Raw genomic sequence first — 23935 nt, forward strand, 5'->3', positions numbered from 1 at the left:
GAAACAGCACAGATCCCCACCACAAGATGGATGAAGAGAAGAGCCCAGAAGCCTCAACAGTGAATACCCACATACATAATCTCTCTGATGAAAAAATTGTTTTTGCTTTTTTTTCCTACTGCTGCCTTTATAATAAATAAAGAATGATTTATTGTGAAGCTGGAGAGATAAGTTACTTATCAGGGATAAGTTACTTCTTTTGCATGTGGTCAACCTGGGTTTAATCCCCAGAATCATATATTGTTCCCCAAGCACTGTCAGAAGTGATCCTTGAGCAGAGAGCCAGATGTAAGCCCTGAGAACTGCAGGGTATGGCCCATAACCATCCCTCCCCTAAAGGGAAAAAAGCTAGAATTATTTATTAAAATTCTCTTGTAACTGTTTTATATAACTTATATGAATATATATATAATTCAATGCAAGTATACCTTAGTTGTGATTTTTATTATTTGTTATTAGTATGGGGCAGGGTCTATAGACTTTCATCAAAAGAAATTCCTTTTTATGTCACAAATTTACCACACAGGCATCTTTGATATTCAAATTGACTTTGCCAGGTCAGCATGGAGGAACTAAAATTACCTCTCTGAAAAACTTATTTGGGTTAGAATTGATCAGAAGAGATGTTCTTGACACATGGAGGGGCAGAAATAAAAATGCAGTCATAACTGCTGAGATCAGGTAATAGGAGGCTGAAGAACAGATTTGACATTTTTGGTTTTTTCTACCAGTCAACTCTTCTTCCTGAATGTTGTCCTGTTTTATCTGTGCACTCATAAATGTATGAAAGTGCACATTTTCAGAGAGGCGGGTTAATTAATATCTCCAATGCACAAAGATAATGACACTGGCAAATTTGTTTCCTTCATTTTCCTTTTGGCAATGACTGTTAGTGCTAAATAAGGGTTATTTAAAAATATTTTTAGTTTTCTTTATCTGAAAACAAGGATTTCAGTAATTCTGTGCAATATTGGAATGAAAAATCCAGATAGATATGATGGTGGTGGTGGTGATGGTGGTGGTGGTGGTGGTAGTGGTGGTGGTGGTGGTGGTGGTGGTAGTGGTGTGTGTGTGTGTGTGTGTGTGTGTGTGTGTGTGTGTGTGTTCACACGGATGCCAATGCCAGGCAAGATGGAGACCACAAGTAAACTGATCGTGGGCTCAGGAAGCCATATGGTACTGCATGTGGAACTGTGGGTCTCACGTAGGCATTTCTCTACCACTTGAGCCACATCCCAATCTAGGAGAACTTTTTAATCAAAACACAAAAATCAACATACACTTTTTCTGTAAGGTTTATTAAGCTGAAATAAGCAAAAGGTCTGTTTGACATCTGTTAACTGATTTTTCTGTGATCACCTTCCACATTAATACATTGTAATAAGCATGACCTTGTGTTGTACATAGTTGTATATGAGAAAATTTTGGTGATATAGTAACATCAATTTATATTTCAATTTACCAAAACTAATCCCATTTTTTTCCTCAAATGCTTTGTTTTTTTGTTATTATTTTAAATGGATTTATCATCATTTTACAATATTATAGAGTTTAAGGGACTTAGCTTCCAATTTTCTCTATATCACCACTTCTGTCATCATATATATCACATTTTATGGTAAGTAGATAAAGTTTTCAAACTTTCATATTAATTTATAATTTCCAACACACCCTTGGGTGTTTGAATTTAATAAAAGTCTTCCTTTAGTACTCGAAAAATCATTTTATGAGTCCAAGTTCACAGAATTAATTAAACAAGTCCTAAATGTCCTTCACTTTTTTGTTGTTGTTACTGTTTTTTTAAAACCCTGTGCTAGGTCTATTTGAACTTCTTCTCCTGTTAACGATACAAATAGTGGTACTGAAAATAATACTAACAGCTGCCACAGTTCCAACCACTGCCAACACCACAGTAGAAATACTAATTCCGGAACTAGGATAATTTTCCTCTTGGTCAACATCTGCTTGCGGAATAAACAATGCTACTTGTGCGGTGTTGGATATTTCAGATTTTTTACCACTCTCATCCACACTTTGAATGGCAAAGAAAATGTGGGTTGCATCTTCTCTTACATTTTCTTCTTCAAATGTAAATGTTTCCTTGGAGTTGGCGTCCTTTGGCATCAGATTCTTAGTACTTACTTCCAGGGCACTATCAAAATTGTCTTTTAGATCAAGGATATTTCCACTTTTTCTTATGACATACTGTTGAACTAAAAAAAATTACATGTAAGTTAGAAACAGAGCATATAATACTAGCACTGTAGCACTGTCCTCCCGTTGTCCATTGATTTGCTTGAGTGGGCCCAGTAACGTTTCCATTGTGAAACTTGTTGTTACTGTGTTTGGCTTATGGAATACATTAAGGTTAGCTTGCCAGGCTTTGCCATGCAGGCGAGAAACTCTTGGTAGCTTGCTGTGCTTTCCAAGAAGGGTGGGGAAGGATCGAACCCAGCTCGACTGGCCGCATGCAAGGCAAATGCCTTACGATTGTGCTATCACTTCAGCCCTATACTATAATGCTTAGTATAATACTAAATTCCCTTTTATTCCCTCACGTGAAAAATGATCACTTAAGCAGTTTATTATTCAAAGACCAGGTTTTATTTTATAAAAGATGAATTTTGATTTTTAATATTTGCCAGGTACTACTTCTCTGTATGAAAATTGGTAGCAGTAAAAGTGTGCCCTTTTTTATTGATTCAAACATGATTTTATATAGCAAATACTGTAAAGTGCTACCAATTAAAGACAGTTTTTTAATTTCACCCACTTTTATTCTTGCTTTTGAAATGAGCATCTTTCACTCTACATAAAACTTGATCCTTACCTTTTCCAACATCAAAATCATCTCCTGGTGCTGTCCATGTTAAAGTGATCATATTCCCCTCACGTGTGGCCTCAAGATCTGTGATTTGACTTGGTGGGAAATAGTCAGCAGAGGAGGTATTGAAATTAGGTGGAACACCTTTAAGTTCAAATGCACCTCCAACTGCCATTCTGCTGAAATTCTCCACATTTGTTTGAATATCCTTATCAGTTTCAGGTCTTGGTGGATTCCCTTGAATTTCTCCTAGAATAAAAACATCCTGGTATTTAATAGACAAAATATACAAGTATTTTTCAAAGCTCAATGGACTGAATTCCCTATTAATACCACTTTACTTTCATAACAACTATACCCGTGTAAAATTGTATTGGGTTTGTTGACAAAGTCACAAATGTCCATGGGTGGAAGGACCTTTCTTTGGTATCCTGTCCTGGATCTTGTAAGTGCAACAATGAATTAATTACTTTAAAATGAATGTTGCATGAATTCCCATTCAGTATATGCCATTAAATTTTTTGCCCAAGTTTACTCTCTCTTATTTTTTCATTTCAGAAGGTTTTTCCTTGGAACCACATGTGCCAGGCTCTTTTCTTCCTCCCTGTTGCAAGTGCTAAGAAATAATACTTGGAGTTTTATTCTAATTGTCCTCAGATATCCCCAAAAGTCGAAATAAAAGAAACAAGAAATAGGAAAGCTAATAGAGAATGTATTCTTAATCTTTATCATAACCTTACTCAGCATTGTTTTGTCTTGTAACTTAAAACACTCAAACCATGTTTACATTTCTGTATATTTATAGTATATGTGTATAACTGAAGGATAAATTTTTCATTGGTTTATACTTAAACACATAATATATTCATCTGTTTTCTTTATCTTGAGCTGAAAATTATTCATAATGTTATAATATCCTTCAAATGAATGAAATAATATATTAGATTTATTCATTGATTTTAAGATATCACACACTCTATCATAGATTATGTCAAATTGGAGGCAAATCCCTTTATCACTATGAGCTTCATTATAATAGATGAAAAGAACTACACTTAGAGTTATAACATGTATGGATATTTATTTATTCCATAAATTTTATTTCATTTTTATAAAGTTGTTCACAATTATTGATTACACTTATTATTCCAACACCTCTCCCACACCATTATATCTTCCTACCACCATTATTTTGAATTATTCCAAACACCACTAAAGCCTGCCTCAATAAGCAGGTCCTACATAGTTTATTTTTTATTGCTTTATGAATGATCTTCTAAAAGCTGTCAAAATGTATGAAGCTTTAACAATATCAACTCATAATTTTTAAGCCAACACAACATTTAAGACATTATGAAGTACCCACCGTTAACCACCCAGCCTGGTACAAATGCTGCTGTATTTTGAGGATGTCTTAAACTTCTCATGGCAGTTGCTCCTCCTTTAACCTTTACTTTTAAGTTATATCGGCCATCTTTTTTAAAATCTATAAAATAACTGGAGTAGACCCCATCATTCTTTATAGAATCAGCACCTTGTATTAGAAAAGAAAGAGTGAACTACTTTTGTAAAGAAAATTATGCATTTTGAAGTTAAGCATTTGTTTATATTACAACCCCTTGACTGGGCACTGTGTGAGATACACACTCAAACACAAACGCACACACACTCACTCACACACACATATATAGGTTCATTCACAAAAATGTGTAAATTACCTGCACCATTATCTAAAAGTTTTAAAGTTGTAGTTCCCTGGTTTGATTCAATGATGGCTGTCACAGAGGCTCCAAGAATGGGTGCAAATCCTTGTAGAACTTCTGCATAGACAACCACAGGTTTGGGGAATTCATATGTGCTTTGATTCATTTTAGCATTCACTGTGATTGGAGGCATAGAAGAATTTGCTGCCCGAGAATTTACTGTAATAGTTAGTATTTCATTGTTTACTTTGGCTTGAAGACTGTAAGTCCAAATGCCAGCCTAAAAATTTAATGGAAATATGATTAGTATCCAAGATTAAACTCTTTTATATATTCCTATTTTCTAATTCCAAAATATACCTTACAAATGTGTTGTGTTATAAACAGGGCATTGGGAATCTTAAAGGTTGGAGGGTAAAATAGGATAAGAGATGAAACAATTTAGACAAGGTATCTGTTGTAATGCATATTCAACTATATGGAACCTTAGCAAGAATACATTTTTGAAAATTTACCAAGTGTTTGACCTCAATCTTCACAGTCTATGATACGACAGTGTCTATGAAATAAATCTAGGGGCTAGAGAGATATGACATGGATTAAGGTATTTTCCTTGCATTTAGCCAACCAGAATATAATTCCTGACTCCACATGGGCTGCTGATGACAGAGCCAGGAGAAGCTGTGACTCTCACCAAATGGTCCAATACTTCCCACTTCTCAAAAAAAAATACACATTAAATAACTACCTTTTGCATTCTTTCACTATAATCTCAGTTATTCTAAGTAGTCTTAAAATATTATTGAACTTCTGCATATACAACCACAGGTTTGGAGAATTCATATTTGCTTTGATTCATTTTAGTATTCACCGTGATTGGAAGCACAGAAGAATTTGCTGCCCGAGAATTTACTGTAATAGTTAGTATTTCATTGTTTGCCTTGGCTTGAAGATTGTAAGTCCAAATGCCAGCCTAAAAATTCAATGGAAATATGACTAGTATCCAAGATCAAGCTCTTTTATGTATTCCTATTTTCTAACTCCCAAATACACCTTACAAGTGTGTTGCATAATAAACAGGACATTGAGAGTCTTAAAGGTTGGAGGGTAAAATAGGATAAGAGATGAAAGAATTTGTATAAGGTACCTATTGTAATGAATATTCAACTGTATGGAACCTTAGGAAGAATAACCTTTTGAAAATTTACCAAGTGTTTGACCTCAATCTCCACAGTTTATGATATGACAGTGTCTATGAAATAAGTGTAGGGGCTGGAGAAATATGACAGGGATTAAGGTATTTTCCTTGCATTCAGCCAACCAGCATGCAATTTCTGACTCCACATGAACTGCTGATCACCGAGGCCGGAGCAGCTGTGAATCTCAACAAATTGATCAAATGCTTCCCACTTCTCAAAAAAAACACACATTGAATAATTATGTTGTGCATTCTTTCACTATCACGATCACGACCATCCTGTTGTTCATCGATTGCCTCGAGCAGACCCCAGTAATGTCTCCTTGGTCTTAGCCCTGAGATTGTTTTAAAAAGTGACATATTCAAGGCTCTTTCAGGGTTAGGAGAATGAGATCCATCATTGTTACTGGTATTTCGAATATTGGGTAAGCCACAGGGAGTTTGCCAGACTCTGCCGTGTAGGCAGATTACATTCGGTAGACTGCCAGTTTGTCCGAAGTAGGAAGGAGATAATAAGGTGTCACGAGGTCCCGAGTGCGGCTGCACGTGCTTCCAGGAGCTGGGTTTTATAGTCTCTGAATTTGGAGGATCTGGGTGGTCTCTGAATTTATAGTCTCTGAATTTGGAAGATCTGGGTAGGGGATGCTCAGCCCCGATCCGAGCAGGCATGGAGGTCTCAGCCCCGGGACCCGCATGCCTTTGATCCTCTGCCGGTACCTTCATGCGTGTGGAGAGTGGTCTCAGTATGGTGGTGGCTGGTTCTGGAGGTCTTCAGCTGTCAGAGCTCTGGTCAGGGCTGGGAGGGAAACTCAACCCGCTCCCCTCCAAGGGGCCCCGGCGAGGACAGCCAGGCACGGGGGCAGGAGACTCTTTCTATAATTCACTATAATCTCAGCTATTCTAAGTTGTCTTAAAATATTATTATTTTTCTTACTTTTAACGCACTAGTTCTTTCTTCCTTTTCTGCCACAATTTCAGGACCATGGTTGTATAGCAGATACTTTCTATTTCATTTTAAGTTATTTGAATATGCTATAAGTATTGACACCTGATTTTTCAGCTTTGTAACAAATTTTTAAGAAAATATAAAGACTGATTGATTACCTTTGCAATTCCTGGAATACTGAGGTAGGCCATACTGGAAGTTCCATCTTCTTTGAAATTTCCCATGTTTGTTCTGTCAGGATCCAAGAGCGAAATTGAAGGACGCTGTTGGGTCCATGTCACAAGAAAGAATGTGTCCTTTCCCACAGTGCTATCAATGATTATAGTGTCATTTATCCAGTCACCTTTGTTGAGCTTTTTCCCCGTACTTTCAAGCTATTTAAACAAAATTTTGAGTTAGCAACTAGAGAAGAGATTACTTTTATTCATTTTCATTTACATATGGCATACAACATTAAGCTTTTGATTTCTCTCACAGTTTATTATTATATGACAGTTGTTAGTCCGAAAGTGCAGAAATATAGAATCTGAGGAGGGGACAGGGTATGATCAAATGCACTTGCACATGGCCATTTACTCTACGATTAAGGGTTCACCATGCTTTTCTTTTCTCAGGTGTCATGGCAAATACACACTTCAAGTATGAATGAGCTGGTATGTGGTTATGCATGTGTGTGCCTGTGTATTCTTTCACTGGTTTACTTACTTTTTTTTAACCACTTAATACTTCCTGTTTGTGGCAGAGTATTTAAATAGAAACAAAAGAAGGCAAGGAGTGGGGCTGCTCAAGTGGGCCCACCAACATTACCAAATCATGAGACTAGCATGTATGAATATTTTATTGATTTGAAATCTTGTAATAAAGTTTCTCACATGGTAGATTGAGTAACTCCGGGCAGTATACATATCCATTAAATCTGGAATTTCAAGAATACCAGATATGAAAGCATTTTCTCTGAGGGGCTCTTTATATGGAGAATTTTCAAGTCTGTGGATAGCTTAGTCAAGGAGAGCCAGTGATGCCCATTACCTAAGAACACGCACTCTGCTCAAGTGTTATTTTAATGATGGGAAGTCGCACTTCTCTGCAATTCAGTCCTACATGACAAATACTTTCACCTAAGAGGTAATATGAAGGATGTGTTCTAATAACATCATTGCTGTCAGAAATCCTTGTCCTGTGGATATAGCATTACTATCCCATTAAATAGATGCATAATTGACATGTTTATAGACTCCCCATCAGAAAATTGTAAAAAAAGTTAGAAGGATTTGGCTGTATACTATGCAAAAATAACTGAGTGAAACGTGGGTTTCACTTTCGAGTTCCTACAAACTCAGATTATTGCAACATACTTCTACATAGCAACAATCTTCTTCCAAGAGCTACCCAACATTTACATGAATCCATATTTTCTTTCCAAAACGTTCTCATTTCACTTTGCATGCTGAAAGTAGACTATAGACCGAACATGAAGGCCACTCAATGCCGCTTTTACAAACCACAGCACCCAAAAGAAGAGAGACAACAAAAGGGAATACCCTGCCACAGGGGTGGGGTGGGATGGGGGCAGGGGGGTGGGAGGGATGCTGGGAGCATTGGAGATGGGGAATGGGTGCTGGTGGAGGAATGGATACTCAATTATTGTATAACTGAAACCCAAGCAGAAAAATTTGTAAGTCTACAACTGTACCTCATGGTGTTTCACTAATAAAAATTTTTTAAAATTATAAAAGGCTAGCTTGGGAGAAATAAAATTTGGAGCTTGATCAGAAAAAAAAAGAAGTAAGCCCTGAGCACTGCCTGGTCTGGCTTCCCCACCACCAAGTCAGTTCTCTATTGTCAATTTTTACCTGTTTACTTATTGATACCAAGGGATATAATCTACAACTGAACTCTGGCAAAAATGCAAAAATACTATAAACAAATATTGAAAATAAAACTGCCAAAATTGTATTTTGAATATTGAATTTAAAAAACCCTATCATTAGAAAATAAGCAGAAAGGCATTGTAATCAGAGTTACAAAATATTTAAAATATAATGAGAATATTTTTACTACCAACTATCGTTCCAAATAAGAATCTATAGTTATAGCTATCAGCTGCCAATTATTAACGAGTGTAACAGGTAAAGGTAAAGATAAAGGCCCTCCCGTTGATCATCGATTTGCTCGAGCGGGCCCAGTAACGTCTCCATTGGAGACTTTGTTGTTACTGTGTCTGGCATATCGAATACTCTCGGTAGCTTGCCGGGCTCTCCGAGAGGGGCGGAGGAATCGAACTCGGGTCGGCCATAGTTGGCCGCTTGTAAGGCGAACGCCCTACCCGCTGTGCTATCGCTCCAGCCCATACCACCCTGAACGCGCCCGATCTCGTCTGATCTCGGAAGCTAAGCAGGGTCGGGCCTGGTTAGTACTTGGATGAGTGTAACAGAAACCCCATAAATTGTCAAGCTCTATATTGTTTTTTTTTTCAGTGAGGGCTATCATCATTTTCTTAGTCAACCATATTGAAGTCCTTAGAAAAGAACTTTATCCTAATTCAGTTTATTCTCCACACCTTTCAAAGCTAGATCTTAGAAGCAATTTTAATCGGTTTTTGTAGTATCTAGCAGATCTCCAAATCTTGTGCACCTTTAGCTTATTCCTATATCTTATGCCTTCTGTGTTTTTCTTGGTGTGAAAGAAGAGGAAAATGAGTCATTTAGGTGATCACATCTGTTTTAATGTATGTAATGACCTTAATGTAGAGTTAGACATCAGGACTCTTGGCATAAAGTGATATGATGTTGATGATCTAAATGGATATAAATAAATAGAGAAATATCTAAAATATTTTGAAGGAAACAGAGTATGAACATTTTGTTTGAGACATGGATAATGAAAAATCTGGGTTTATGGAGTTTTTAATTTGAGTAAGAGAAAATGCTGTTATTAAATGTCACTATTAAAACATAGGTCCAAAAGTTGAGTAAAGTGGAGAGGAGAATGAAGTGAAAAGCCAGGGGAAAATATCACTGAAAGAAAGGTGGAAACATAAGCACATATCTCTATATATCTATTTATAGTGACGTATCTATACATAATTATTCTTTTGCTTCTGTGATACTTTCTTCCATTTTCATACCCTGTTCCTCTTATTTATTCATTTAATTCATTACATTTCATAGTAGTGAAGTATGGGACAATTTTAGAAGTATGGCATTTTTCACACACTGATAGAAAACAGGGTAATATTTTTGGAAAATATCCATTTGTTGTTGGAAAATTTAACATGCTTTTATTCCTTTACCAAACCCTGTGGGAAAGGAGAAAGAAACTATAGACCTTCCATTTCATCACTTAATTTATGTACTTAGGGGACATGTGTACAGAATATATACATAATTTTAGGCTGAAGATTTAAATAAAAATTTACTCTGTCAGAAAATATCACTCAGAACAAAATACAGTTATTTCTCTTGATTAATACTATGACAAAACAAAGTATCAAGGAATGAGAACTCTGACCTGAAGAGATTTTTCAGCAAGAGGAGCATTTTCTGATGTAAGAGCTGAGAAAGCTTCAACAAGGCCATTGTTCTCAGGATCATCAGTAACAAAAATATACTTTCCTCCTGTAATAAAATAAAAATGAGAGTGATTCCTAGAAGATGTGTAACTATGAGTGACATCTTAGTGATTAATAATGTAGCAGAGCAAACACACTATAGGTTTGTCTCGATATGTGTTATTAGACCCCAGTAAGTTAGAGAAAAGATTGATCTGAGGCTTAACTCAATATTTTTTTAAATCTAGGAAGTATAAGTTACTTTTTGTTTTTCACTTACAGAAATTGTAGCTCGTTTAAATACACCAAATAACCATAAAATACAAGAGAATGCTCTAATTCAATGCATTAAAGCTCATAAATTCCACACAACCCTTTGTGGAAGTTATTTAAGATACAGTTCTGAAAATGTTGGCTTTCTGATTTTTTAGCCTGTGCAGATAAGTATCAGAAAACTAGAAAGATTAAAGACATGCTAAATTAAGTAAAATATACTGGTGATGAGGAAAGAAAAATGGTAAGAATGAAGACTTTGAAAAATCCTATTAAATTATTGGAGCCAGAGTGATAATAAAATAGGTAGGGAGCTTGCCTTGCACATAGGTTCGATCCGTGATATCCCTTTTGGGTTCAGTCCCTGACATCCCATATCGTCCTTGAGCACTGCCAGGAGTGATCATTGAGTGTACAACCAGGAGTAACCCCTGAGCATTACTGGGTGTGTCCCTCAATTTTCCCCAATCCTCCCAAATCCTACTAATTGTTAAGGAGTGGGGTGAGGCGGAATGCTTGGGGGAAAATAAATTAGTGCCCATCAAATCACCTTGGAATGATGGCAGTATGTACCACTATTAAAATGACATATATATTTGATAGATTAGAAATCAACCCATGCAATAATTGACATTCACGATCAGTATTTTCTACTGTTTGAGGAACTGAAAACATGTCATTTCATCACAAAGCTAACAATTTTTATAAAATTATACTAGAACTGTTACTTAGATCTATTCACCCAGTTCTACTAATCCCATTCCCCTACCCTACCCTGTATCACATGCCTTGATCTGATGATTTCTCATAATGCTTCATTATCATTCCATATATTTTTCCTTATGTCCTGATTTATCTTCTTTTACATCATTTTCATCCAAAAAAGGCAAGACCTAGTTTATGACTCAACTAAGAAGTCACCTTATCTTTGATGTCTTCTTTCCTACCTCTAGAGCCTGGGAGAATGGTCTTCCTCAGACTACATAGTGTTTAATTCCTAAACAATCTTATGAAACTATTGAAAGGTTAGGTGATTATGCTAACTGTGATCTGATAAGTAGTTTTATTTGTCTCTCCAGTAGCTGTTGTGAGCACCTTGAGAACAGAGAAAGGTTCTGTTTTATCTCTGATCCTCAGCTCTGTCTATACCTAAACAGAATAGCTTTAAAGAAACTATTGAGTTTTATGCTTCTACAGTTCTATTCAGGGACTGAAATATATAGGTCATATATTACCTGTTTTAATTTGCATTTCTCTGACAGCTCTGTCAGCATTTGGTCCCAAAGGAATAAAATGAAGGACGGCTCCACTTTGTACCATTTCATCAACACAGTCTATTGGATCGTTATTCTCTCCATCAGTCAGCAGTACTATTTCAGCTCCATTTACTTGGGGATAAACTGATTTAATTTCCTGTAAACATAACCAGAAGATATTAACGTACTGTTTCTAGATCAAGTAGCTCTTTGGGGATTCAGGGAAAAATGCACAGAAAAAAGTAATGTATGCTAAAAGGAAAAGATATCTAGGTGTCTGTAAGAAAGTATAAAGAAAATGTATCTCAGTACAGTAATCTTATTTCATTTTCTCTGACAACTATAATTGACATTGGCATTTTGCTTCAGCAATGCGAAAAATTTAGTAAAAATTAATAAAAAGCATTACAAATATTAGTGGTTTTCATGACTCTATTGTCGTATTTGCAGATTTACAAAGTAGATAATCTAGACTATCAAAATTCCTAATAAATTGCTTAGGATAAAAATTGACCAAATTCATTCAAAATTTTAGGTAAATAATAAATATGATGAAACACTAAAATTTGTGAAATAGTTGCTGATGTATATTAATATGAAACTGAAAATCAGAACTTACTTTTATACATTTGTAGCTTAATATCATATCCTCACTTGCCTCATTATTTTCTGAACATGAGCTCAAGTTCAGAAACAAAGACAATGTACATGTGGTAGATTTCTTTACATTTTCTTTCTTTCTTTCTTTCTTTCTTTCTTTCTTTCTTTCTTTCTTTCTTTCTCTTTCCTTTTTTCTTTCTCTTTTCCCTTTCTTTGATTTGTTCTCTCTTTCTCCCTTCCTTCCTTCCCTCTCTCCCTCCCTCCCTCCCTCCTTCCCTCCCTCCCATCTTTCTCTTTCTTTCTCTTTCTTTCTTTCTTTCTTTCTTTCTTTCTTTCTTTCTTTCTTTCTTTCTTCCTTCCTTCCTTCCTTCCTTCCTTCTTTCTTTCTTTCTTTCTTTCCTTTCTCTTTCTTTCTTTTCTTACTTTCTGTTTTTCTCTTTCATTTGTTCTCTTTCTCCCCTCCCTCCCTCCCTTCCTCCCTTTCTTCCTCCCATCTTTCTTTCTGTCTTTCTTTCTTTCTTTCTTTCTTTCTTTCTTTCTTTCTTTCTTTCCTCTCTCTCTTTCTTTCTTTCTTTCTTTCTTTTTCTTACTTTCTCTTTTTCTCTTTCTTTCATTTGTTCTTTCTTTCTCCCTTCCTTACTTCCCTCCCTACTTCGCTTCTTTCTTTCTTTCTTTCTTTCTTTCTTCCTTCCTTCCTTTCTTTCTTTCTTTCTTTCTTTCTTTCTTTCTTTCTTTCTTTCTTTCTTTCTTTCTTTCTTTCTTTCTGTGTGTTTGGGTCACTGTCAAAGAGGCCTACAGCTTATCCTGGCTCTGCACTCAGGGATTCTTCCTGGAAGTGCTCAGGGGACCAGATGGGTGCTGGGGATTGAACCCTGCTCAACCATAACAAGATACACTTCAGGCCCACAATACTATCACTCCAATCTCTATTTTTTCTTTAACTGATTTGTTTTTTCACTGATTTTTTAGTCTATTTTCACTGCTGTGTTGGCAGTGGGGTTTTTTCTTTCATGAAAAGAACTGAATTAAAATTTAAAATTGTATTGAGAACTCAGTGAGAGACATATAGAGAAGTGAATAGCGTAGATAACTAATTTATTCCTTAGTTCAGTCTTATGAAGATATTTTTTACTGAAAACATTTCCAGGTAATTCATACTTCATGAAATTTCATCCAAGAATATCCCCAACCTATTTTAAGATCACTACCCTGTGATCATACTTTCTACAATTTATTTAAATTGGTGAGTTGTAATGTTAAAGCATAAGTATATGTGTCTGATACTTACAGTCATTGAGCATCATTCTGTTGTTCTTATACTATAAAACTTATGTTTTTAAGCTTTGAGATATCTAAACATTGATCTGCAAAATATATTTCATTTATTTGTAAAAGTTCACAGATCCCACTACTATCTATCATTTCTTGGAATAATATAGTCTTTTTACACCTCTTTCCCAAAGAATATTGAATGTGCTCTCTTCCTGAACCACTGATTGTCATCCTTCGAATCTTAGCTAGAAAGTTCCCTTCAGTGCCTTCAGTGAAGTGAAGTACGCTTCAGTGAAGCATGCTGGACCTCCCCTTTCCCTATCACACTAACCTTTTTGGTTCATTCACAAAACACTGTGAACAAAACACATTTATTATTTTATGTATGTTTTATAGCAAATGAAATAAACTAGTATTGTAAACCAGCATTCTTAAATTACCTATCCATGGACCAGAATTGATTGACAGGTAGAGAAAGCTTGAAAACCACTGGTTTTCTCACTTGATTAGGATTGCTGGCCTCATGGACCAGGATGAAGGACAGGATCAGTTCACAGTGTAAAAAGGATGGAAATGATGCTGTAAACTAATCAATGTAATAATGGAATTTTTCTGAAACAAAACTTTCTCGTGAATTTTCCCCGTTTGTGCTTAGTGCTATGCATTTCAGGAATATGGATTAGGAATCACATTAAAATTAAGGTTCAAGTAGGTTAAAGAGCATTTAACATTAAAATATTTTCATAAGATATAAAAAGGAAAACTAATTTGCCACTATGACTATTACCTCTAAAGCCTTTCGAATTCCGGAGCAAATGGAAGTTCCTCCACCAGCTACCTGAGGTAACATTTTCAAGAGTGTCTCTCTATCATTTTGACTGGTTATTTGAATTGGACGGCTTTTGACAGAAGCATTTTTATCAAAAATAATTATTCCCACTCGGGATTCATTTTCAACAGTCTGTAGCAGGAAATGTTTTGCTGCTTGGTTCATTCGAGTCAGACGATTATAATCCTGAATTATAAAGAAGATAATCATCAAATGACTTTTAACTAGAAAACAATGACATATTACATAAAATGAGTAAACTGCATTTGTTGTTTAGAATTTTCTCTCATGAGTAATTGATGTCATAGTATCCTTACAGAAAGTTAAAATAGCTGGAGCGATAGAACAGCAGTAGGGCATTTGCCTTGAACGCAGCCAACATGACAGACCCGAGTTCGATTCCTCTGCTCCTCTCAGAGAGCCCGGCAAGCTACTGAGAATATTTCGCCTGCACGGCAGAGCCAGGCAAGCTACCCATGACATATTCGATATGCCAAACACAGTAACAACAAAGTCTCCAATGGAGACGTTACTGGGCCCGTTCGAGCAAAATCGATAAACAACGGAGGACAGTGATGATGGTGACCATAGAATAGACATAATAAAATATTAACTAAAACTGATTCTTGGTTCTAAAACTAGAAATTGGGGATAGTCATAATGCCTAATTATCATTGGGATACTATGTTTCAGTTGTGTCAAGATGAAATCAATCACCAAGTTCCATGGTTTGAAACTAGAGCATAATGGAGTACGAAACACTAAAGAGTAACATTTGTCTGTCCATTGGGAAATAGGCTACCCCTAAAATGAAACATCCCAGTAGCAGATATTCTGAGAGATCCAGTTGCTATCTTTCCCATTTTCTCTTCTACTTCTAATGTTCCTCAATAAAGTTTCAGACAATAGATTTAATTGAAAAATTTGGGGAGTGAGGGTTGGTATCCCATTACGACTCACATCTATCTTCCCTAGATGATTGCCCTTGTTCTAAATCTTGTCACTGTTTTTTTACCTCGAGTCTGTGAAGTCCAACTAACTTTGGTACCTCTTCCCACCACATGCCCAAATTTCTTTCTGAACTCTCTAGAACCAAATCACAACAAGAAATTTCTTTTATATCATAGTTTTATATCATATACAACAAATTTGATGTTCAGTTTGGAGCTGCCTGCACTTTACGTAGGGAAGGATGCTTATGTTTATCTTCTCCCAATTAGAAACCTAATCTTTACTCAGTGGCACTACCCAGAACTCTTTTTTGTTAGTATCTAGTTCTTTTTGGAGTTCTATGGTGTTATGGGTTATTTCATTCAGCAGTATCATTCTCGGCCATTTCCAGTAACTCTCTTAAAGACATTATTCCTGCTCTTCAGAATGCTGTGCTATGTTATGTCTTAAATATGTTCTTCTTCTGCATGCCTTATGCCATTATTCATGCTCATTTGTAGTATACGTTGACTTCAAAAATTCTTTTTTGAGACCCTGTATATCATAAGTTCTGTTCTAAACAAAAGAGATACAAAGAAGAATATGATAATTTTTTAAGATTGATTCTAAGTCCTTAAGGATCCCCCAGTGTCCTTTTATTGGAGAAAAAATGAATGAGTTTAGTACAGTGTATTGTAATGGAGATACATATGTATTGCATAGGTAGTTTTGGGAGACCCGAAAAAGACCTTTTCTTATTCTGGTTTGGTAGGCAAAAAAGCTCATATCCTGGTTGAAATGGATGCCTGTATTAAAGTCTGAAAGATGTGTGGGAGTTAATCAGGTGAGCTTCAAAGGAGAGAAATTTTTCTCTAGCTGAATTCTTCTGGACTAGCACTGCACTGTAGCACTGTCCTCCCATTGTTGATTGATTTGCTCCAGCGGGCCCAGTAACATCTCCATTGTGAGACTTGTAATGTGTTAATTTGGCATATTGCATATGTCACGGGTAGCTTGCCAGACTTTGCCATGTGGGCGAGATACTCTTGTTAATATCTTTGAGAGAGGAGGAGGAATCGAAACCGGGTCATCCACATGCAAGGCAAATGTCCTGTGCTATCGCTCTAGCCCCTTCTGGAGTAAGGGTTTCTATTTCTAGAGTCTAGTACAATGTGTACATTGTACTGAATGTGGGTGGAAGGAATAAATGGCTGGATCTAGACATATCTTCCCTATAGTAATTTTGTTTGCTTCTGAACACAGCCAATGTGTTCAAAGGTTACTCCTGGCTCTTGCTTAGTCACACCCTGTGATTCCAGGAATCAAACCCAGACATTCTGTATGCAAAGCAAGTGCTCAGCTCACTGAGCACTGAGCTATCTCTCCAGACCCACTATTACTACTTTTTGTCTCTTTCTTTGAGAACAAAGAATTCATCTGATAATTAATCCCAATAAAACAAAGTCCTATTAAAAATTCTATGATTGATCTTATCTCTTGACTTTGAAGGAAACTACAAATCCACTCTTTTCTTCTGTCTATCAAGTATTTTCAGTAGATAAAGGGAGCAAGATCAGGATATATTTCCATATTTCAATATGTAGTTCTGAGCCAACAAAATATTACAAAAGGGATTCAAGTTTCTCTCAATCAACTCCATTTTCTAGAAACAACAGACTCACACGGGTTATGTCTTTTCAACTCTACCACCAACGTCTTTCTTCATTACAGTATTCATTGATTCTCTTGAGATCATGATTACAGAAATTGATTGCTGGTATGAAGGTTTGGTTAAAGCAGATGCAGGTTAAATGCTGATCATTTAGGCTTTGATACCTCTGTCTCTACATAGCAAAAGTGAGCCCACACACTTACCCCCATGCTTCCAGACTTATCAAGAACTAAGCACACAATTCTTTCACCGACCCTCAGCAATGAGAACACAGGTAGAGGGGGTGGTGCCACCATAGGCATTGTGTTATTAATATCCTCAGAAGAGCTGATCACTTCCCATGTGCTTCTGCGATTACATTTTTTATTTTGTAGGTTTGGAGCTTCTTTGTTATGGTCCTTTTCATTACAGAATTCAATGACCTAAAAGTTCAACAACATGAAAAAATTACATACAATGGAGTAGAATACAACTAATATGAATTTTATTATTTACACTATCATTTTATTTTTCACAAGTATAAAATCCTTTAAAACACCCTTTGTAAATATGTTGTCTTATGAACTATAAAGTTACAATATCAAGACAAATTTTTAGTAAAATCCAGAAATATTAGTTGAGTGCTTATTATGTGTTAGAAAAACTCTATATTAATCCATGTAGTCTTTGAGGTTACCCTCATGGATATTTTATAAACAAAATAACATACAATTTGATTTATAAATATGCAACTTGAAGTGACATTTGGTATACTCACAGAATTTATAGCTTGCATAAACATGATTGATGTTTTTGCAGTTTGCTCTTCATTAGGGAAGAATTGACAATCTTTTTCATATAGTCCTGTGGCAGAATTAATTTTGCATGGTCTAGTTACAATGCTGCCTCCTGAATTCTTATAAACTCTATTTATACCAGTGATACCTTTGGCGCACCTGGAAAATATTGACATTAAATCAATCCAATTAACCATTGGCACTTAAAAAACTCTTGTGTTTATACTTACATTGATTCTTATATTAAAGTTTTGGTTATATAACATTTTTGTTGTTGTTGAGTAAGACTGTAGTGCTTACTTCATGCTTATGATTTACAAAGTTATTGCCCCTCCACTCCCACCATTGTGCCTAGATTCTACACCAGATTTAATTCAGATTTGTTGTTTTACACACCCAAGGACAGTAGATACAAGGGCCAGGAAGACTGATCCATAGGTGGAAATCTGCCTCATGAGCTTGGGAAGAAAGCAGCTGGAATAGAGAAGGGATCACTAAGAAAATAATGGCTGGAGGAATTGGTCGGGATGGAAGATGTGTATTAAAGTAGTTAATGGACCAAAAATGATAAACTTTCATTATCTGTATTGCAATCCATAATGTCCCAAAGCAGAGAGAGAGTATGGGGAATACTGTGTGCCATGGAAGCAGTGAGAGGGTGGGAAAGGGGGAGTATGCTGGGGATATTGGATGTGAGGAAATTGCACTGATGGAGGGATGTGTGTTTGATCATCGTGTGGTTGTAACCCCACATGAAAGCTTGTAATTATCTTACAGTGATTCAATAAAATTTAAAAAAGAATTCAGATTTGTATATCAACTCATTCTGTTTGACAGTAAAGTTTAAGTGTCTCTATCTTCAGGAAACTGAGGCTGCAATTTTAATTAATTCATTTATTTGCGGGCACATTAGGGTCCCACTCAAGTAGTGCACCAGGGCCCCCGTTGTCTCTGTGCTCAGGGATTAACCCTGTTTCTGCTTAAGGAAAACATGTGGTTCTGGCAAACAAACCAGTTATTCGTGTACTCTCCCTCAGATTCCACCAAAGGAAATCTTTAAATGGTGCACCCAGTATATGCAAAATTTTAGTTTGCTTGTTGGCATGAAAGCTGCTGCTGACCAAGAAGACCTGGCATGTGCCCTTAGAATAATGGCTGCAGGTTCCTTTTTGTAACATATTTCTAGTATCTTTGTGGTGGTAAATGCATAGCAGGTATCTAAGCTAACTTATGACATTTATAAATAACATTTATAAATAAAATTTATTCTTGGAATAATTATAGCTTCAAGTTCTTTGTAGATTTCAAAGAGAATATTTCCAAAAGAATGGAAATTCTTTGGTGAGGCATTTTGATAAAGGTATTAATGCATGAAATTGACCAGTGGTTACAATAAATAAGCTGGGATTGTAAATATATCCCATATTTCCAATGTTGTTCCATTTCAAACAATCAATTCAAGAAGCAATTCCTTAAGCAGAGAGATAGTACAGTGGTGAGGGCACATGCTAGGGTTTTTTTAAAAATTTTTATTAGTGAAACACCATTGAGGTACAGTTGTAGGCTTACAAATTTTTGTGCTTGGGTTTCAATTATACAATGATCAAGTACCCATCCCTCCACCACCATGGGTCCCAGTATCCCTCCCACACCTATTCCCCCCATCCCACCCTGCCTTTGTGGCAGGGCATTCCCTTTTATTATTTCTCTCCTATTGGGTGTTGTGATATGCAAAAGAGATAAAGGTAAAGGCCCTCCCGTTGATCGTCGATTTGCTCGAGCGGGCCCAGTAACGTCTCCATTGGAGACTTTGTTGTTACTGTGTCTGGCATATCGAATACTCTTGGTAGCTTGCCGGGCTCTCCAAGAGGGGCGGAGGAATCGAACTCGGGTCGGCCATGTTGGCCGCTTAGTGGCAATCATGTTTGGTCTATAGTACACTTTCAGCATGTTTCTCCTATCCTGGGAGGATCCTCCCAACACCCTTTATTTGGTGCTCCCTTCTCTATCTGAGCTTCCCTTTCCCCCAGCACATGTGGCTGGCCTCCAAGTCATGGAGCAAAATTCCTGGTACTAATCTCAGCCACTCTTGGGTGTTAGTCTTTCATTTTGTTACTTTATGTTCCCCAGAGGAATGCAATCTTTCTATGTCTATCCCTCTCTTTCTGACTCATTTCGTTTAACATGATACTTTCCATGTAGTACCACTTGTATGTAAAGTTCATGACTTCATCTTTTCTAACAGCTACATAGTACTCCATTGTTTAAATGTACCAAAGTTTCTTTAACCAATGCTAGGTCTTTGTGGATTCTATTCTTGGTGCCACATGGTCCCTCAGCCACCTCAGGCAAAGAACGTTGCATATAACCAAAGGGTTAGTGGTCTGAGAATCACAGATGTGTCCATTAGGCCTTCTGAGTACTGCTAGGTGGTCTGTGTACCACTTGTAAGGTCCTCTGCTCTTCTCCCCCGGAAGAAAGAAATAATTTGATTTTATTTAGTCATTTAGGAAGTAGTTTCCTCAAGTCATATGTATTTCCATTGCCTCCACTGAGGCATAATGATATTATATATATTTAGTAGTAAACATAAATTTTCTTTAGCAGTCAATATACATTTTAAGAAAATATGTTATAAATACATAAAAATATTCTAATGTGTCCTAAAACAAGTGCTTTCAGGTCAATGAAGTCTTCATTATAGTCCTCTCTTCATCCAATTTTTGCCCAAAGTCCCAAACCCTAGCAGTATTTTTGATATTGTTTAAATTGATGGCATCTGTATTTGGATTTGTTTCCCTAATTTGCCTCTCTTGCTCTAGAACCAGGAGGACTATGCTTTATTAAGTGTGATGTTAGAAAAGTATTTTAATTTTTAATTTCTTTATATTTCATATGATTTTTAAAAAATTACTGGTATCTGACAGTACTAAAGTATGAAACATGAAATGTTTATTGTTTAAAATGTTTAATAGGGACACTGGCATCTTAAGTGGGGTTATTTTATAATAATTTGTAATATTTATCTGTTTCTCTTGTTGTTGGGACCTGGGTGTCCCACTCGTTGCCCAGGAGCCCCTGGGTTCCTAGGCCAGGCCTAGGACCTGAGGCTGCAGTGCTGCTTGGGCCCTGTGGTGCAAGGGGTACCTGGGCCAACAGGCTGGTGCTGGGAGCCTCCAAGGCTGTATCTAGAGATGCTTAGGCAATATATGTGGCTGGAAATTGAACTTAGGTTTATCACACCACTGTACTCTCTTACTGTTTAAATCTGCAATATGTAGATAAGTTCTTAAAAAATGAACTTGATAAATGCAAAGAAATTTCCATTTGGCTTTTAAAGCTGTTTACTCAGCGCATAGTCACCAACACTTGCTAGTCCTTGCTATTCATTCTTTTGTAATTCAAGTTTGGTCTCCTGGAATACAGTACAATATTTCCCACAGAGCAGTATCAACACAAATGAGTTCTTCCAGCTATAGTGTCAAGCTATAAACATATGTCATCCAGCCTACCAAATGTTCTTGGATTTATGTGTAATTTAAATGGACCACCAGCAATTTTAAAATACATTTTTTAAAGTAAAATCAAACCAGTTTTAGTGTACATCCTATCTTATCTACTATCAAATGAAAATAAGTAGCATTTAAAAGAAATTTAAAAAAGAAGTCACAGCCTAAAGTAATTTAAGAAAATGGAAATGGTCATACCTTGTTGCTTCAATTTTCTTGTTGGAAGCAGCATAGAAAGGCTCATCCTCATTATACTCATCAAACACTCCCCAGCGGAGGTGAGTCCATTCATGGACAAGCAGTCGACCTGTGAGAAAATATTTCAAATATAAGATCAGAATTCAAGTGGCAAAAGTTTTATTTTCAAGAAAATATTAATGTCATGGTTTTAAATAATCCAAATAGTTTTTTTAAGTTAAAATATTATATTATGTTATATGTAAAGGTTTATTAAGTATATTATATTTTATTTAAAATGTTAGTCAATGAAATATTTGTTTCATATATGCTAAGGGTATAGAAAGTGGGCTTGGGGTTTGGTTCTTGGAGAGAAAACCATCTTATATATTAAAAGAATTTTTGGTTCTACAAAGCTCTCTCCAACCAACAAAATAGGCAGATATGTGGTATACCAATAACACTAAAATTTCTGACAGGAGGGATAGCACGGCGGGTAGGGCGTTTGCCTTGCATGCGGCTGACACTGCCGACCCGAGTTTGATTCCTCCGCCCCTCTCGAAGAGTCCAGCAGGCTATCAGAGTATCTTGCCTGCGCAGCAAAGCCTGTCAAGCTACCCGTGATGTATTCGATATGCCAAACACAGTAACACGTCTCACAATGTTACTGGGCCCGCTCGAGCAAATGGATGAACAACCGGAGGATAGTGACAGTGATAAATTAAATGTTACAAACTGTCTCTATATGTTTCTTAATGGTTTATAATAAAAAGATGGAAAAACATAGTCACAGACTATATAATAATTTTATAAATGTCTAAGTGAAGTAATTAATTTATTATTCTTAAATACACTCTTATAACATAAAAATTATTAAATGTGTATGTTCAGCACTATCTTTAAAATTAAAAGGTGAACAATATATAGTTTCTGACAAGGAGAAGTTTAGATAGAGGAAGTCAAAATAAAAATCTTTTCATAAGGATTATTGTAGGGTAAATGAAAGAATTAAGGTAAATCCATAGCTTAAAGATAGAAGAAAAAGGTGGAATTTTGATTAATAGTAGAAAAAAGTAACTAGCAATGGAAAAATAGTTAGAATTGATATCTGTTTGATTGCAGTGTATTACTCTAATTGCTGAGCTCTAAAAATAAGAGGGGGGAGGTGAATAATGTCATACAAAAATCATATGTTAAACTTTTTAGCTTTTGATACACAAAAAGTGGTGGACTACTAGGTTTAGCAACATTATCACCTGGGAGTGATACAGGAATTGCCAAAAAAAAAAAAAAAAGGAACACGGAGCAAGAATTCTCATACTAACAAGTTGCTTAGCAACTCTTTATGTTAAACTTCAAAATCACTTCTTTAAGGTTTCATACTTGAATTGTGGCTAGTGTAGTAAACTAGAATTATATATGGGAAGGAGGAGGGGAAACCCGATATCAGCTACTAAAATAGGAATTTGATAAATTTTAAAACAATTGAAAATTGTCTACTCCATGACTTCCCTATTACAGTCCCCTCTCAAATTTGCTTTGTTCTCATTTTATGGCTGCCCCAGCCTCCTTCCCACCTGTATTTGCAGGATGTGTATGATAGAACCTAAAGGGTATACATTAAGGTGGATGTAGCAGGATATTAATTATTAAAGTATTTGAGGGCAGTAATCATTTCAATATATATGCACACCAAATCACCATGTTGTACAACTTAAATATTTAGAATTTTTATTTAAAAAATGCTAGCTCTCTTAGAATTCCATTCCAGTGTACATCATGTTCTCACTTTCCATTTGTCCTGATATCATTTGAAAAAGGATTTTACGCTGTATTTTATTCTAATATGTACTTTGGTGGCAGCTATAGTCACACTGAAATGCTGCCTGGGTGGTCCAATTTACTTTTGGGTATGTAATGTTATCATTTTTAGCATGAGTTAGAAAAACTCTGAAGACTTTATTAATATCATTTTCCCAAAAGCCATTTTGTTTTTAGAGCCCTGTTTTTCTGGATCTGACTTTTTTTTCACACATTTATGAGTCACATTATGGCAGTTGCAGGCATAGCTGGAGCAGCTATAGAACGCTGTCAGTTAGGAAATAGGTCTGAAGTTGGCACAGAAGTTCAATTCCTAACTCCCATAGAAGCCGGGAGTTGAAAGTGTACATAAATTTGAAAGTAGAGATATTTTATCAGTCAAGGTATGTTTTAATGAATGGGAATTAAAAGAATAAGTACAGAGCATTTAACACCTGAAATGCAAATTGATAAAGAGAGTTGAAAAGAAATAAGTAAAAGTGTCATTGAGAAGTGTTGAGGCTTCCATGAGCTTTGAAATGTATGTTTCATATTAGTTTGTTGTCATGGCTTTGTGATTTTTTTTTAAATTTTGGAAGCATATTAAGTGAGTCAAAGAA

General features: G+C 36.0%; 1 protein-coding gene across 1 annotated transcript in view; it reads right to left on the reverse strand.

The window, feature by feature from the left end:
• Positions 1-1800: 1800 nt before the first annotated feature.
• LOC130031969 (calcium-activated chloride channel regulator 4-like) overlaps positions 1801-23935 on the reverse strand; it is a 29671-nt gene continuing 7536 nt past the window's right edge. The window contains exons 4-14 of the mRNA XM_056123532.1: positions 21537-21645; positions 17811-17988; positions 17257-17475; positions 14410-14637; positions 11730-11907; positions 10182-10288; positions 6830-7045; positions 4543-4807; positions 4191-4358; positions 2831-3073; positions 1801-2213 (exon numbers count right to left, since the gene is read on the reverse strand). Of these exons, the coding sequence (XP_055979507.1) occupies positions 1801-2213; positions 2831-3073; positions 4191-4358; positions 4543-4807; positions 6830-7045; positions 10182-10288; positions 11730-11907; positions 14410-14637; positions 17257-17475; positions 17811-17988; positions 21537-21645 (2324 nt within the window). The remainder of the gene's footprint in view (positions 2214-2830; positions 3074-4190; positions 4359-4542; positions 4808-6829; positions 7046-10181; positions 10289-11729; positions 11908-14409; positions 14638-17256; positions 17476-17810; positions 17989-21536; positions 21646-23935) is intronic.

The sequence above is a fragment of the Sorex fumeus genome, unplaced genomic scaffold (genome assembly GCF_029834395.1).
Source record: "Sorex fumeus unplaced genomic scaffold, SorFum_2.1 ptg000047l, whole genome shotgun sequence".
NCBI lineage: Eukaryota > Metazoa > Chordata > Mammalia > Eulipotyphla > Soricidae > Sorex > Sorex fumeus.